The sequence below is a fragment of the Lissotriton helveticus genome, chromosome 5_1, assembly GCF_964261635.1.
Source record: "Lissotriton helveticus chromosome 5_1, aLisHel1.1, whole genome shotgun sequence".
NCBI lineage: Eukaryota > Metazoa > Chordata > Amphibia > Caudata > Salamandridae > Lissotriton > Lissotriton helveticus.
Window position 1 is genome coordinate 712,150,466 of NC_136065.1, and position 17,463 is coordinate 712,167,928.

The window sequence follows — 17,463 nt, forward strand, 5'->3', positions numbered from 1 at the left end:
TACATACTATTAGAGGGCACACTTGACACAAAAAGGGTGGTTTTGGTAACAGTTTATGGCCCTAATTCAGACTCGCCTGAATTCTTTAACGACCTTTGGGGTAATATACTGAAACTTGGTTGTGACATTATACTTTGGGGGCGGCTTTAATGGCATCCTAAATGATGCTTGGGATCATAGAGGAACATCTTGCACATTACACCCAAATGCTAGTGCTGCATTAAACACACTAATAATGGATAGCGAGCTAGTGGACAAATAGAGGACATGGCACCCAGACGTACTGGAATATCATGTGTCACGGTACAACATTCTGCCTGGTCTCATATAGACTTTTGGCTTATATCTAAAGACATTGCCACATGGGTGGTGGACACCAGACACTTCCCCGAACTCTCTCAGATCATGATCCAAGTTTGCTGAGGTTACAGACGGCGACTGCTCCTAGTCTGGGCATTTGCATGGAGACTCCCATCACACGCCCTATTAGATACTGCCTTCAGGGAAGAAATTAAACAAGACATACTAGACTATTTGGTTCTTAATGAAGGTTCGGTATCATCCCTGTCATCCTTGTGGGAGGCCTTCAAGGTGGTGATCCGCGGCAAGCGCATAGCCCGACAGGGAGAGGTATTGAAGTCAATACGTCAAAAACTCGACCCTCGAATATCCACGAGCTAGAACTTGAATATGATTGGACTGGACACCGTGAGCTGCTCTCCCAGATTACAGGCAAGCTAAGTGAATTTGAAGAGGAAGCACAGTGGGAGGTTAATTATTTATGGAAGAATACAGAGGCCAGGAAATATGGAGGGAGACAGACCCAGGAAAACACTTGTGGCCCTGCTCAGACCCCCATGCACCACAGACTACATCATTTAACTAAAAGGTAAGGAGCAGCAGACACTTAGGGGTGCACAAGAAATTACGACCCACCTCATAGATTTCTATTCGGAGGTATACACTTCACAATGCACACACTCGCTTGAAAGCTTACAACCTTATTTCGACTCAATAGAGCTGATGTGGCTTGGTAACACCCTTAGAGCCTATTTAGATGAACCATTCTCTGAGGAAGATATAGTTAGGGTTATAAATAGTTTGCCACCGGACAAAGCCCCTGGTCTGGACCTGCCTCATTCTATAAATGCTATGCTTCCATTCTTGCCCCTCATCTCATGGCAGTATATCAAGAATCCCTTGACACAGGTGCACTGCCCCCCACTCTTAGAGAGGCAGGTATACTGTTACTACTCAAGCATGATAAGACACAAACCCAATGTGATTCGTATCATCCACTTTCCCTCATCAACACAGACAACAAACTTTATGCCAAATTATTAGCGAAGGAGTCCAACCATTATTGTCTCTCATCACCAGGCCTGATCAATTGGGATGTATCCCCAGTAGATCAACTGCGCATAATTTGCGTATTTTTGTTGCTATACTACACTATCTTGACCCACATTTCCCTGCAGTGGCCGCATCCCTGGATTCTACTAAAGCATTCAATTCTCTTGAGTGGTCATTCCTTTTTGCTGTCCTTCACAGAATGAGGTTTAGCCAACTTTTTCTTAAACAGATACGACTTCTATACACTGACCCCATTGCGTTCCTTTTTGTTAACTGCCACATTACAGCAGCATTCCACATAACCCGTGGTACAAGACAAGGCTGTCCCCTTTCACCTTGCTTTTCGCAATAGCGATGGAACCACTAGCAGCGCGGCTGCGGCAACATCATGCAGGGAGGGGACAGAGTTTCACATCCAGAGGGATGATAATATCACAATACGCAGATGATATCACTGTATATGTGAAGAATTCCCAAACAAATTTGCAACCAGCACTGCGGAAGATCACGCAATTTGGAGGCTTGTCAGGCGTACAGATTAATTGGAAGACGTCTACGTTATGCCCATTGACTGAGGACACTATGCCATTTGAAACAGATTACCAGCTATGTTGGGCGGAGGGTTCGGTAAAATATCTAGAGATCTGGTTAAGCAGAGACATCCATGAGTTATGGAACATGAATATGGGTCGTACCAACACATGGTTAGAGGGAAAAATTAAACTTTGGTCCACACTTCCATTGTCCCTTGCGGGTAGGATAGCCGTTGCTAAAATGGTGGTCCTTCCCAAATTTCTTTTCATTTTCGTCAATGTTCCTCTCATACTCACTCAGGCATTCTTTACCAAACTTTGCTCGTTGCTGATCTCTTTGGTGGGGCGAGAGGGCAGGCTAGAGTTGATTGGGAAAGACTGACACTTCATCAGAGTCAGGGAGGATTGGGGGCATCAGATTTCTCCTTATATGCATTCTGCACTCAGGCGCAATTCTTACATTTTTAGCTACACCCGATCCCCTTTCAGCCACATGTGGCCGTTGAGTGCGATGCAGCTTCGCCTACTCCCTTAGACGTGGCGCTGTACCAACCATATAAACGCCCCCGTCATACCATTGATACCACAGTAACACTGCGATGGATCTGGGACAACCTCAGACATAGAGCTAATACACCCACGCTATATGCCCCCTTGATACTTCTGGCCAAAAACCCACAAATACCCCCACTCACATCAAGCGAGGGCTAGGAGATTAGGTATTAGCAGCTATGCAGACTTATACCGGGAGGAGGGATTCCTTGGACCGTCGCACCGACTGACACACCGCCCCCTTCCTTTTCAAATACACAGCTTTATCATCGTATAGGGCAATTTGCCGCCAGATGCACCATACATTCCTGGACCCTCCACCCACTCTGCAGGCATTGGAGAATATTCTCACCTCTCCATCAGAGCAAAAGCTCATTACTAGACTCTCACCTCTATAAAAACACACCATCCAGTGATAGCTCCGAAACATAGGGAGCAATGGAATACTGAGTTGCACCCACACATTACAGAAGAGGAATGGAAATTTTGCTGTGCGCAGCTTGAAAAACTGTCTCCAAACTATAAACGTAGGTTAATTCACTTCAAATTCCTCAACCAATACTACAGAACACCTATACAATTGTTCTGTATGGGTCTCAGGCCCAGTGCAGAGTGCTGGAAGTGTCACTCAGATCAGGCAACTTTCTTGCCCCCAGACAGCGGTGTATTGGACAGAGATATTTCAAACCGTATGTGATATACTCATGATACATATTGAACACACAGCACAAACGGGGTTATTGGGTTATGTATAGGAAGCCCCAGTTGGGTTGAGCAGATTGTTAGCCGTGTTGGTATTATTAGCAAAACGTAGGATCGCCATGACATGGGGCAGATCGTGCCCTCCCTTGCTAAAGGATTGGATTCTTGATGTAACATTCTGTCAAGAGCAGCTCGCTGCATTCTGGGAGTTAATGCCTTCTCTGTCTAGGCCAAAGGATATTTGGGGTCCATTTGTGAATTGGCTGAGGGTGGACGGACCTGATACACCAGACCTCGGTAAGGCGGTTGTGGACAGTTGGCTTGCCTTCCAATTACATGTGAATGTTTAATATATACTCATGCCTGTGTTACTCAGTATTATAGTCCCCTTCATAGGCCTAATATTTATTCATCAAATATTGAGAGTGGTGTCTCTGTTGAGCACTGGTCAATGTATAATCAAAATTGCATTATCTGTTATTAATGTGCCCATACTTACGATATATTTTGCACTGTATGCCTTTTCTAAACTGCCAATCATTTTTTTTTTTAAATAAAAATGATGGTAGGGGCAGTTTCTTCATTTGAGCCTGCTGTTTTATGCTTGCAGATGTAAAGGTAGAAACTGGGCTACTTTGATCTACCGCCTAGGGATGTCATCTTGGTGGCACGCCATTCTTCTAGCAAAATTATGGTTGACAATTGTTGGACAAATTTTGTTTGTGGTGCACTAAAGAGGAGGTTGTTTCTCTTCAGCAAAGGTTATCAGATGTGTTAAAACATGTGCTATATTTGGCTCAGTAAGGCTATGCTGTGGGGTTTTCTGTTTGACAAACCAATCACCGATGATTTATTTGAAGGAACTTACTCCTATGTTCACCGCTTCTCATCTATAAGTTGGACCTTACTTGGTGCTTATTTTTTCAAATGCCTAAATGTTCAAACCTGGTCCCAGCTGGCCGTTGAGACTGTTTTCCTTCATCACATATACATGATATGTTTCAGAGTGCATCCGTTCTTCATATCAATCTCTTCTGAAAAGATGGCTCCCTGAAAATAGGCTTTCCTTTTTCTGACAATGTTATTCACGTTTTATGTTGGCCAATCCATTATGTTATCATTATTCTTTCTGTCTCTGTATCTTGCCAGAGAGAAGGCTGTGATGCATGGATCTATACAGTGTTTGCAGTTTTACATTGATTGTAAACGACAATATGCTTAGCTTTGTGGTTCTCATTCGATAACATGACTCCAAAGAGCGTAAGGTGATCCAGAAATTGTCTATTTCTTAGTGGATTGTTCTTTGCATTAGGATCTGCTATATTCTATATAAGAAAATAGTGCCCCAGTTTATAGTCCATCAGGACAAATGCTGGTTTTGTGACCATTGTTGAAGGAAAATGCTGTCCTGGCTATCAGTTGGGTTGTGATGTGGGGTTCTGTCCACACCTTTACCAGGCATTACTCCATTTACTATGAGGTGTGCCACTATGAAGTGTCAGTATTGCAAAACGTACTTGTTCAACAGTCTCCTTAGATCCACCTTCTAGTGAGTACTGCCTGAGTATTGATTCAGGAGGTGAGGAATCCGCAGGCAGAAGCATCCATAAGAGAAATGCTACTTACCTCTTGTGATACTTTTTCTGTCTACCTACCAATTGCTTACTGACTTGCTCTCCTTCCTCCATCTGAGTAGCCTGAGATTTTTAATAAGGAACTAAGATAGCGTTCTGTACTGCATTTGAAACTATTTTGTCAATCTCATTTCCAACTGTAAGATTGTGGAAAAAATGACAGGAACTGATGTCAGAGCGCTAGGTGGCATCATATGTGGCCTTCTGACATTTGAGTTAAGTTAAGGAACAACGACTGATGCTCCATATTTGGTATTACCGACAGAAGCACAAGAGGGCACAGAAGAAGTGCTGATGAATGAGTAAGCGTATTGTGAGGTGGAAGTAATGTCAGGGTGTCCAGTTCAAGCCAACTGGTAACTAATATAGTGGCAACAGTGTTGAGGATGATGTACACAAGTCGGGTGACGAGTACCACTGCTGTTATTCCTAATTTGCCTATGTTCTGGTATATAGTGTCCCTGATTGCAGAGTTGGTGCTATGCCTCGTCTTAAGTGTGTACATGATAACAAGAAGTAAACATTGATATAAAAGAGGCCTGTTTCTTTATCAAGAAATACTCATTCTCTGTTTATAAAACATCCTGTAGCCGCCTACAAGCAGCACATGGTGCCAAGCAAGTTATCAATAAATACATACATTACAAGCGAGGAAGGACCACATACAAAATAGGCTTTCATCATAACAGGGGCACTTCTACAACTGTTCCTGTGATTCTGCCTGCTGTAACTACTTCTCTGGCTCTTATGATGGTGGGCCAGGCACCATAACATGTGGACGCAACTGTGAACACTATGCATGGAATATGTTTTCTTGGTGAACAAATAGAGGACATGAGGTCTAGTGGCTAATTAACAGACTTTGAAACCTGGAGCCCTGGTTTCCAGTTCTGTTTTTCGGAACCTGACAAAACAAGCATTTGCAATGCAATCGATCTCACTTTTGGGACCTTATATGTATTTTGCTATGCAGCACATTTGCCTGGGTGTGGAAACATCTACTGTTCTTTAACATGGAGAGAAAGTAAGCACCAAACTGCGTGATACACCAGGCATGGGAACACATGGAGAGAAATATTGCCTTTAAGCAGGCAATGGTATAGTCTAAAGCTCTGTTTTTATTATAACATCAGGGCCTTCAGTGGTTATATCACTGAAAATACAAGATTTGAAAAAAATATTATTGTCTACGGGTGCTCGTGGAAGACAATTTCTATGGACTGGAATCTAAAGAATGCTAAAGTAATTCTGGTATTTTACTGTCCTCTGCTGGTCGTTTTCTATCAAGAAAGTTAAATAGAGGCAGTTGCCAGTAAAATAAAAAAATAAAGTCCATCAGCAGAAAGCATTTCTGGTATTTTACTGACCTCTACTGGTCATTTTCTATGAAGACAGTTAAATAGAGCCAGTTAAACAAGCAGAAAGAAATTATGTTATTTTACTGACCTCTATTGGTTGTTTTCTATCAAGACAGTTAAATAGAGGCAGTTGAACAGAAAAAAGTCCCTAAGCGGAAACAGACAAGTCCTAGGACTGATCTCCAGAAAAAAGTTCCTAAGCGGAAACAGACAAGTCCTAGGACTGATCTCCAGAGCCCACAAGTTACATACACATAGAATTATATACTAAAGTATATACAAGAGGTCTCGAATGCTCGACCTATAAACATGTGGTTCTGGGCAAATAACTACTGTCACTGTGCCTAAAGTTCCTACTTGGATAATGTCAGAATTTATTTACTTTAAATATCAGTAACATCCCAGTTTTTGAAATTCCGTTTCACGAAAACCGTATACACTATGACCTGCATTTGGTGTTTTAGATACTTGTGCCACCAAAAATATCTGTAACGTGCTTCTCAATACTTTAATGAAGATCCAAACAATATCAAATACCTAAAATAAATGAAAACAGTATTGCAGCACCAATAGGTCTCACCTTTAACACTTGAGTACCAAGGTACTATCTGTGCTTACGCTTTTTATTTAATTTATTTGTGGGGGTCCAGCAGCTGCAATTTGCTACCAGGTAACCTGCTTTCCTTTATGCGCTTCCATACAGCATAATTTTTTTGATTTTTCCATTCTGACATGGCGTTGGCCATATTGGAACATTGAAGAAATAAGCCAAACATGGCAGCTGACACACATTTTCTTTTCACACAGATACATTTAAAAGAAATCATTAAATAACTATAAATATTTGAAAATAATTATTTCTTAACTCTATGATCTGGAAAAAACTTGTCTGCCTTTAGTTTATGTGACTAGCGCGTGGAAGTCAAGCACTATACCAGTTTCACTGGCCTAATAGTGTATCAAGTTGACCTAATCCCTCCCCCTTTTTTTTAGCACTACAGCACGGTGGCTGTCGGAGGATCCAGTATCTCTCTTTGAGAGTGTCTATCCTACATAAATGAGAAAGATCAAATTGATAGTTTTCATTTTGCAACAACATTGAATTTGGCAACAAGGTGGCACTTTAATAAGGGTGACAAAGGTGAACCACCCCTTATGAGATACAGTATATAAAGAGGAAGAGCGTAACAAAGACTGTGGGTAAGTATTCGGGTAGTATTGAAGACATCTATGATATCCGATGAAATGATGAGATCTTTACTGAAATAATACACCACTAGAACATGACATTAAACTCAATTTAGTTGCTTTGTTATGCACAATGCACCTGTGCTGTGCTTTGCCTGGAATCCTTTTCTTTGAACAGAGGCATCCGAATAAAACCTGAGGAACATTCTGTTAGTTGTTGACACAACAGGATCTGGTGCCTTGCTGCCACAAAAACGACCAAGGAAAGGTGACTTGCTGTTTGGACCATCGTATATTTCCAAGTGATCATAGGCACATTCTTGATGCTGTTCTATTTCAAAATCATTAAAGACCTGTGGTAGAAAGAGGTAAAGAACAATAAGACTGTAGACCAGTTGTTAACACACCAATAAAAAACGTCTGTCACGTGGACTGTAAAATAAAATTACACTTTCTTGATTATTTTCATGCAATGTACGCATTAGATTACAAGCTTTTTTAGTGATATACAGGTAACTCAGTAAGGTACCATTATAACACAACCTCAAACTGAGCTCGAGTTGCTCTTTATTTCCCACATGCGTTCCGAGTAGTTTCTGCCCTACTAGCGGAACCTAATACAAGTTAATGTTTAAGAACTGCTGGATTTGTTCATGTACTTATGTAGGTGTTAGGTTTCTTGTGGCGTTTGACTCCCCCCACACACATTTCTTTTACGGGTGTGATGCCAGGGAAGGGCAGTAAAATTTCCCAGAGAATAGTCATCAAACAAAGAAAGAATCAGAATGAACTTAGATAGGTACAACATAAATTTCTACATATTGCAAAGTTGCTCACTTACTGGTGGTGATGTACAATAAACGGCTTCACTTTAGAAAAGTAGATATCCCAGAGATGTACTGTGAGAAGGACCAGGTCACCGACAGAAAGTACAACCCAGGTGGTGCAGATACTTACCACCTGCAGGAAAGGCACAGCGGTCTAGTGTTGCCAAAGGAGGAGGAAGGGAAGCGATTCAACGAAGAAAAGGACAATGAAGGAGGCGCTCGGATTACATCATCAAGGGATGGGTGGAAACCCATGCAGGACTTCCCTGGATATCTAGAACGAACGGATGGAGACAACGACTTCTCAGTGAAGGAGAGTGTAGGAGGAGGAGGCGAGCTGAGTTCCATTATTATGGTGACAAAGGTCGGTGGCCAAAGGAACAGCAAGGACGCCCTGGGACCCGATGCCAAGGCCCTGGAGACAGGTTGTGGCCTCAGGCAAGTACCCTCAAAGAGGTAATGTTAGTGGGGGTGGTGGGGTGCCATAAGAGTATAAAGCACAAACTCAAGTGATGAGGAGAATGTTTTAATATCGCTACAAGTTATACCCTCACTCTCCCTCCCCCACACACACTGTGGCTGGTGAAGGTAGCACAATTGAAGTTTAAAATTATAGTGATATCTCTGCCCGCTGATATTTCACGGTGGTTTCGTGATGAATCGTGGATGCACACACCAACAGGAATAGTCTGATTGGCTGGACGCAACCTGAATAGAAAGTTGCGCCTGCCATTTTATCTTTCGGGGATGGTTCCGATTGGCTGAAAATCTGTGTGAAAGCTCACATAAGGGTCAGGGTGGAGATGCTCTGACCCATGGTTGAGAAATTGAGGTGTTAGTGACACAAGTTATGCGTCCAAAACAATTTTTTTTAAATTGCGCACGATATTCATGAGGCCGCTGTGACCGCCAGCACGGCCACCCCGTGTACCGTTGTGGGGATGTCGCAACTATCAACGTTGTTGCAAATATTGGTGAAAATATAAATATCATACACATTTTATTATATTGAGGTTTTGTTAAATATTTTTATAGAGTTATTTATATGGTTAGAATTAGTTATAATTTTTTTATGCGGTGGTGGCTATTGAATTCCTGCTTTTGCTTTCTGCTTTCGCAACGTAACCATGGGGTTTGCAATAACCAACACAATTGTGATTTCCGGCCTCACTGGGAAAACAGAAAATAGGTTTTTAGAGATAGTTGTTCTAGAAATACACTAGAACCATATGTGTTTGAAGTGTACGGTAATAAACCTCCATTGTGTAGAATACTGTAATGTTTGTGCATATATGTGTTTTCACTTTATGGGAAAGGTGCAATCGTCACTGGTAACGACCTCATCGCAACGTCTGGAATCACCGCAAAAAACAGGAAATAGGTCTGAATGATAGTTTTTAAAGAAACTTGGTACAAAAATATGAGCTTAAACATGCTTTGAAAGAAGTATGTATATCGTAATGTGTGTAGGGCAATGTTTAGAATGGATTTTTAAAAATATTGTTTTTGGATGTGTTTGTGAACATTGAATGTCTGCTTTTGTTTTCTGTCTTCGCAACTTATCCCAGAGGATTGCGATGTCGTCGAGATGATCCCACAAAAGTAAAGAGAAAAAAAACCTTTAGAAAAATACTTAACAATATTTTGGGTACTAGGGTGGCTCTGACAAGAGCTGTTGTATGGTTGTATGTATATTGCTGCTACACATAAGACCAGATGCAGAGTTATAGGTTACTTAGAAACACCCTGTTACCTTCATCTGTAAAATGCACTCAATCATTTCTATAAATTCCATGCATGTCAAAATGCAGTTTGTTGAAATTGATACAGTCCATGCAATGGTCTCTGAGGTATGCAGAAACAGTTTTATTCAAAAACACACACAGAGCCCTCGGGTCCGGCGTAACTAAGTGAAAGTCAAGGAGTGGGAACAATTAGTCTAGTGGGGGTTTTCCTTTTTAGGATGGTTTCCCTCACACACCAGAGGTGTCATGCTTCATCCTAGGGAATCCTCCTCACATCATGAAGCCTGGTCATGATGCGGGCTCATCCCCCTCGCTACGAAGGAGGAACTCAGGGATGTTTTCAAGTATGAGGGGTATTCCTAAAACTCAATGTGAGCAGTGGGTGTGATGGGAGACGTGCAGTGCTGATGAATTGGTGATTAAAACTAGCTACAAGGTTAGCCTGATACAATGTATTCTTGCTACCCTGTGCAAGGGTTAAAAACAAATAGCCTGTAGTGCGGCTGCAGACATTAGATGCAGTCATGCTGAGTAGTGATCAACATGTTTCAGCCTAAGAACTAGACTGTGTCATGGCTTTCATCCGGATCTCTATTAAAGCTACTGCTGTGTGTGAGTGATACAAAAAGTAGAAATTACAAAATTAACAGCACGTCCGCACGTTAGATGGAAAATACTAAACTAGTGATCTAAGCAGTTCAACGGATTCACCGGTAGGACCTGCGGGTAAGACATAAAAGCTGGCCACACAATTAAGTCAGTATAGAGAAGAGCAGTGCAGTTGTCCCACATTAGACACATCAATGTTACAACAATAAACATAAACCACAGTTGATCATGCAATACTCACAAGTCTATTATATAACAAAGGATGCATGGTGACTGTAGACATATTATGCCCTTTCCTACGAGAGGCGTCACTCACCTGCAAACATCAGGTTCCATGCTACATCTGTCCTTGGTTAATCGCCTAAGGTACACACGCCCGTTCAACCTAATAAGTAGAGGTTGTGGCGTCAAAAAGAAGAATCAGAGATACCCCAAGTTTAAAAAGACAAGCATAAAAAATAAAACCTAATGAAGCAGTGGCCGTGTATTATGGTAAACATAGCATGGTTCTTTAGAAGAAAGAAATTGTGACAATCTGTCTGTCCCAAGAGGTCATGCAGAGTTAATATTTTGAAGAGGATTGCTCTGGTTGTCATCTAGTGGCAAGAAATGTGTGTAGGTTGCTGTATGTGAGTGGCTCTGGTGTGTTTAAAGTACATCGCACATACTCAGGACATGATAAAGATACAGGCTGGAGAGTGCCCAAGGGGAAAATGAGACTAATCATAATGTGCTGGTGTCCAAGAGTCATACCCCTGTATCAAAATCTAGAAAAGGTAAAACATGCAGACTAATAGGGCATGCGGGGGACACCTGTTTGAGTAAGCTATAGAGGTGTATGATAAGAAGTAGTGACAACAGCAATGGTGGGCTGCTACTGCTGTCTAATGGTGAAGTCTGGATGTTAGCTGCTATATGCGAGGAGCGCTCTAGCATGTAAAGAAAGACCCGCACACTATAGACTCGTAGGAATATACCTGGGATGCTCTCCTGCAATATGACAGCCATCATTCAAAATCCCTGTGTGATAATCTACTGTTTGGCCGCTTTCTCAGACTTAGACGGATCTGCTCAAGCATAGAGTATAAGGAACATGCAACCAAACTACGGAGTAATCTACTGGAATCTACCCTGCATCTCTTATAAAAAAAAATCAGCCAAACGAGCTCCCAACACAGAGAACCTCACAAAAGACTTGTCTGTGTGAACACATTCAGCTCTCTTTCCAATGAAGTCAAAAGATCAATCAACAAGGACTGGAACATCCTCAACAAAGGTACTCAAGCCCTTGAAAACCCCCTGTTTGCTTTCAAATGGGGTTGTAATCTCAAAGATAGTTTTTTACATACTAGACCACCTATAGTACCACCCAGTAGGCAGAATAAACTATGGGGCCTTCCACCGGTCCAAGGCCATTTTCCCTGTGGGTCATGCACAGTCTGCGCACAGACTACAACCAAGAATATCGACATTGGCACGGACAACCCTTGGAACAAAGACAGCACACTAAATGTAATAGTGAATGAGTGGTATACCTGATTACTTGCCCTTACGGCCTCAGATACGAGTGCATGACTACTCGCAAAGTGAGAATCCGGATTCTGGAACATAAAAGTACCTTCAAATGTGCAAAACAAACTACCAAGCTCACCAATCATTTCTTAGAAATGAATCATCATGCAGATACCATGAGATGGACAGTTTTAGACAAACTGAATTTTCACCCCAACACACCCAACTTTACTAAGAGACTGTTGAGGGTCGAACAGAGATGGGTATTCAGGCTGGTACCTCTGAAAATGGGCTGAATGACGACATACCATAGTTCAAAGTCATGCTCTCCACTACAAAGGTGAAAGCATCCCTTGATGCACTGCTTTAAAATCCTACTGGAGATTATCCAGAGTTCCTCTATGATTCACTCCACAAGGTTTTATCTGTTCATGTCTTTTATTTTTTCACACAAAAATCATTCTTTTGCTGCTTGTGTTCATCATTTAAACATCTTGTCTATACGTTTATATTCTTATATCAGTCCAATGCATTTCGGTCGCTATGACCTTCTTCTGGGACCATTTAAGCTGAAACAAGGCATAACATTGCTATGTATCAATGATAAAATCATACTGATGTAAACAATTTACTAATATGAACAATATTCATGCATATTCGTCATGCCGATAGACATAAAAATCATAATTGTGACCGTTTGTGTTGACACCCCGGTGTGAGCATGCTCTAGTGCTCCATTGTAATAAAAAACGCCTAACAGGCACTCACTTTTTTCTGTTAGTTCTGTTCACCTTGAACACAAAGCTATATGGGAAATTGATAAGAAAACGAGCGAAATGAAAACTAGGGAAAACATTTGTCCATTACATGCCGCTACTATCTCTATTTTGTCAAAATTCATATTGCCGTGTTACTCACTTCACTAACGTTATGAAAAAAACGTCTTCTCTCTCCTGTTCACTCATTCAAACAAAACGAGACGAAAGGCTCCGGCATTAGCATGCTGCCGGTCCAATCGCTGATGCTTTAACTGCACATTACCTGCACTCTTCCATATACTTCGTTCTCATTGGCTATATGCCCGATCATGTGATCGGAACTAAAGCCAATGGGAAACGAATCTATCCCTTCTGGTTTTCTGTGAACGTGCGTGGAAAGGATTCAATAAAGCTATTGCTGGGATAACATGTAAAAAGGTCTGTGCTCTATAATATGCGGATTTACCACAGAATGGAATGCACTAGGTTATCAAATAGGGATATGCTTCTCCTGAAATATTAAAACATGAAATAATAAAACATAACAGTGTCATTAAACAAACTCAATGAAATTAAATGAAATTAAATGAGTATACGACAGCTGGCTCAAGCGTCCATTCACATAGGTAAGGCTCAGCACACATGTGCTTCTATGCATTAGTAAACAATGTCTATAAATAGCAGGTAAATTCCACGCGATCATTAAGCCCAAAAGGCTTATGTGAGTTCAACATGTACATCCAACTGTTCTCCCTCTGAAGGAGAAATCTGTTATTGTCACGTCCTTCAATTTTATCGATCACTTCTAGAACTGTGAATTGTAACTGAGACACGTTGTGCTTCTCTTCTAAAAAATGAACAGCTACAGATGATTTGATGTTGCAAAGCCTGATATTTGACTTATGTTCATTTAGTCTTATTTTCAACTTACAGCATTCATGAAGCCATGGGACAATTTATTGATAAATACATGCAACCGACAGTACAAAACATGACGACATACATCAAGGATTCCACAGATTTCTTAACCAGACTTAACCTTTTGGAAATAGGAGAGAATGAGGAATTACTATTCTGTACAGCGGATGTGAAGTCCTTCTATACCTCAATACCCCACGGAGCTGGAATTGAAGCGATGGAGGAAGCAATTTTGACAACAGACTACAAAGAACCCATGCAAATATTCTTGATGGAACTGATAATATTCACGCTCTATTACAGTTATTTCAAGTTCAACAACAAATGGTACCAACAATTGGTCGGAACCTCAATGGGCAATTGCGCTGCCCCAGTATATGCTAATTTGTACATGAAGACATATGAGGAACAATACATTTTAAAAAACGCAACTTGGATCAACAACTAGAAAATGCTAGTGCGTTATATCGATGACATATTCATCATATGGAAGAACAGCGAAGAATCACTTCAAGAGGCACTAACAACATTGAATTAAAAAAATGACAGGATAGAACTCACTTGGGAAATTTCTAAATCTTCAATCACATTTCTGGATGTTCGAGTGAATTTGCTCCAAGGTAAGATAGAAACGGAAATGCACAGAAAGTCCACTGACAGAAATAACACTGTTCATTTTCAAAGTTTCCATCAGGATTCGCTAAAAACTCATCTACCCACTTCTCAGATGATGAGAGCAAAAAGAATTACCTCGGACTCTAATAAAATACAAAGCACATTAGAAATCATGGGTGAAAGATTTCGTAAGAGAGGTTATCCAACCAGCCTGATTGAACAACCAATTGAGAAGGTGAAATGTATTCCGAGATCAGAATTAATGAAGACTCGAGTCAAAACAAAGCAAGAAAGAATGACTGTAGTATCTAAATACTCTACGATGAGTTACAAATTCAAGAAGATAATACGAACTCATTGGAATATCTTACGAGCCGAAAGTGACTTCGATAAGAGTTTTGAGCATCTTCCCATCTTTGCTTTTACCAGAGGTAAAAATCTCGGTGAATTGTTAAAACAAAAAAAATTGAAAGATGAAACATTTCGAGGTACTAGACCTTGCCTGCAATGTGGGCACTGCAATAACATCATCAGAGGAAGTGCAATCACACATCCTATGAAAGGATACAGCATCAAACTCCGTGTAAATGCAACTTGTGACACGGCTAATGCAATCTACATGTTGAAATGTCCATGCAGAAAGGTTTATGTAGGAAAAACCACCCGCAAGTTGAAAATAAGACTAAATGAACATAAGTCAAATATCAGGCTTGGCAACATCAAATCATCTGTAGCTGTTCATTTTTTAGAAGAGAAGCACAACGTGTCTCAGTTACAATTCACAGTTCTAGAAGTGATCGATAAAATTGAAGGACGTGACAATAACAGATTTCTCCTTCAGAGGGAGAACAGTTGGATGTACATGTTGAACTCACATAAGCCTTTTGGGCTTAATGATCGCGTGGAATTTACCTGCTATTTATAGACATTGTTTACTAATGCATAGAAGCACATGTGTGCTGAGCCTTACCTACGTGAATGGACGCTTGAGCCAGCTGTCGTATACTCATTTAATTTCATTGAGTTTGTTTAATGACACTGTTATGTTTTATTATTTCATGTTTTAATATTTCAGGAGAAGCATATCCTTATTTGATAACCTAGTGCATTCCATTCTGTGGTAAATCCGCATATTATAGAGCACAGACCTTTTTACATGTTATCCCAGCAATAGCTTTATTGAATCCTTTCCACGCACGTTCACAGAAAACCAGAAGGGATAGATTCGTTTCCCATTGGCTTTAGTTCCGATCACATGATCGGGCATATAGCCAATGAGAACGAAGTATATGGAAGAGTGCGGGTAATGTGCAGTTAAAGCATCAGCGATTGGACCGGCAGCATGCTAATGCCGGAGCCTTTCGTCTCGTTTTGTTTGAATGAGTGAACAGGAGAGAGAAGACGTTTTTTTCATAACGTTAGTGAAGTGAGTAACACGGCAATATGAATTTTGACAAAATAGAGATAGTAGCGGCATGTAATGGACAAATGTTTTCCCTAGTTTTGATTTTGCTCGTTTTCTTATCAATTCGCCATATAGCTTTGTGTTCAAGGCAAACAGAACTAACAGAAAAAAGTGAGTGCCTGTTAGGCGTTTTTTATTACAATGGAGCACTAGAGCATGCTCACACCGGGGTGTCAACACAAACGGTCACAATTATGATTTTTATGTTTATCGGCATGACGAATATGCATGAATATTGTTCATATTAGTATATTGTTTACATCAGTATGATTTTATCATTGATACATAGCAATGTTATGCCTTGTTTCAGCTTAAATGGTCCCAGAAGAAGGTCATAGCGACCGAAATGCATTGGACTGATATAAGAATATAAACGTATACACAAGATGTTTAAATGATGAACACAAGCAGCAAAAGAATGATTTTTGTGTGAATAGATAAAAGACATGAACAGATAAAACCTTGTGGAGTGAATCATAGAGGAACTCTGGATAATCTCCAGTAGGATTTTAAAGCAGTGCATCAAGGGATGCTTTCACCTTTGTAGTGGAGAGCACGACTTTGGAGTATTTCATGGGTCGCCTAAGGCAAGAGGCGCCGCTTTGATTGCACGCTTAATGTACAAGAGGAACTTTTAAACTGAGAAACTTCAGTTATACAGAATAACAGCAGTGCGCTCAGAGCCTCTCTCAGTAACATACCATAGTTGACACTGTCCTAGTCACCTACCAGGTCCACAGGTAGTTTTCCCTAGCTCAATATTCCACCTATTATCTACACCTAACACTACCTTGAGTCTCGCACACAAAGGGAATCTAGCAGTACCCCCCTGGGCAAGATCACGCTCCCTGTTTTTCAGATATCTAACCAATGGGCCAGTACCTGGCTCTTCCTTAACCAACAGAGGCTAGTTGTTGAGTCCCAGTTGTTGAGTCCCAACATTCACATCCCTGTCATTGGCTCCCCTGCACCATCCAACAATCAGGCATTATCCTGCCTCTTGACCTTTCATAGGGCTAGCACCAGTGTACATTCTTTACCCATTGAGCCCATCCATTGTTAATTTTCAACAGATATACTCTTACTTTAGCCCCCTACGCTATTCAACTATAAACCTGCCAGCTTTCTGTATTAATGTAATATTTACATAAGGACAGCGCTAATTTGCAAGCATACATATAGAATTCACCTTAAGTCCCACTAACAATCGGGAAATCATTTGCGTTGAACTCCCGCGCCCCTTACGGGCCTGGGCGAACTACCTTTCCCATCATTCACTGAGCCGCTTCCAGAAAGTGGTCTTGAGGCAATCATTAAAGCATTCGATACTTTACTGAGTTGTTCGATGCAGCATTCACCGCTGGTCCTGCCCGTAGACACACACCACGGCTTTCCAGCTGTAACTCAAGTGGTAAATTGCTTCAATATGCAATGTTGCGTACGGGTTCGGGTGATGTCCAGATACTCAGTTTCAGCTGTAATTCTCCCGTGGCTAGATACCCTTTTCATTTTGGAGCACACACCACATGTTTTTTGCAATTTGGGGCACATCACTCTCTATATTTATTAATGCGGCCAAGCGGTGTATTTAATTTGGATGCTTCCCTGGGTGAGTAATCTCAACAGATTAAGAAGACTCCCAACCGGGTATATTCTTACGAGTCCATAGTAGCACGTCTTCCTTTACACGCTAG

At 41.1% G+C, this 17,463-nt stretch overlaps 1 protein-coding gene across 1 annotated transcript in view; it reads right to left on the reverse strand.

Annotated features, from left to right (window-relative positions):
- The window catches only part of TLL2 (tolloid like 2), a 2,328,887-nt gene that overhangs the window by 42,879 nt on the left and 2,268,545 nt on the right, over nt 1-17,463 (reverse strand). Inside the window, exon 19 of the mRNA XM_078643121.1 lies at nt 7,460-7,673. Within this exon, the coding sequence (XP_078499247.1) occupies nt 7,460-7,673 (214 nt within the window). The remainder of the gene's footprint in view (nt 1-7,459; nt 7,674-17,463) is intronic.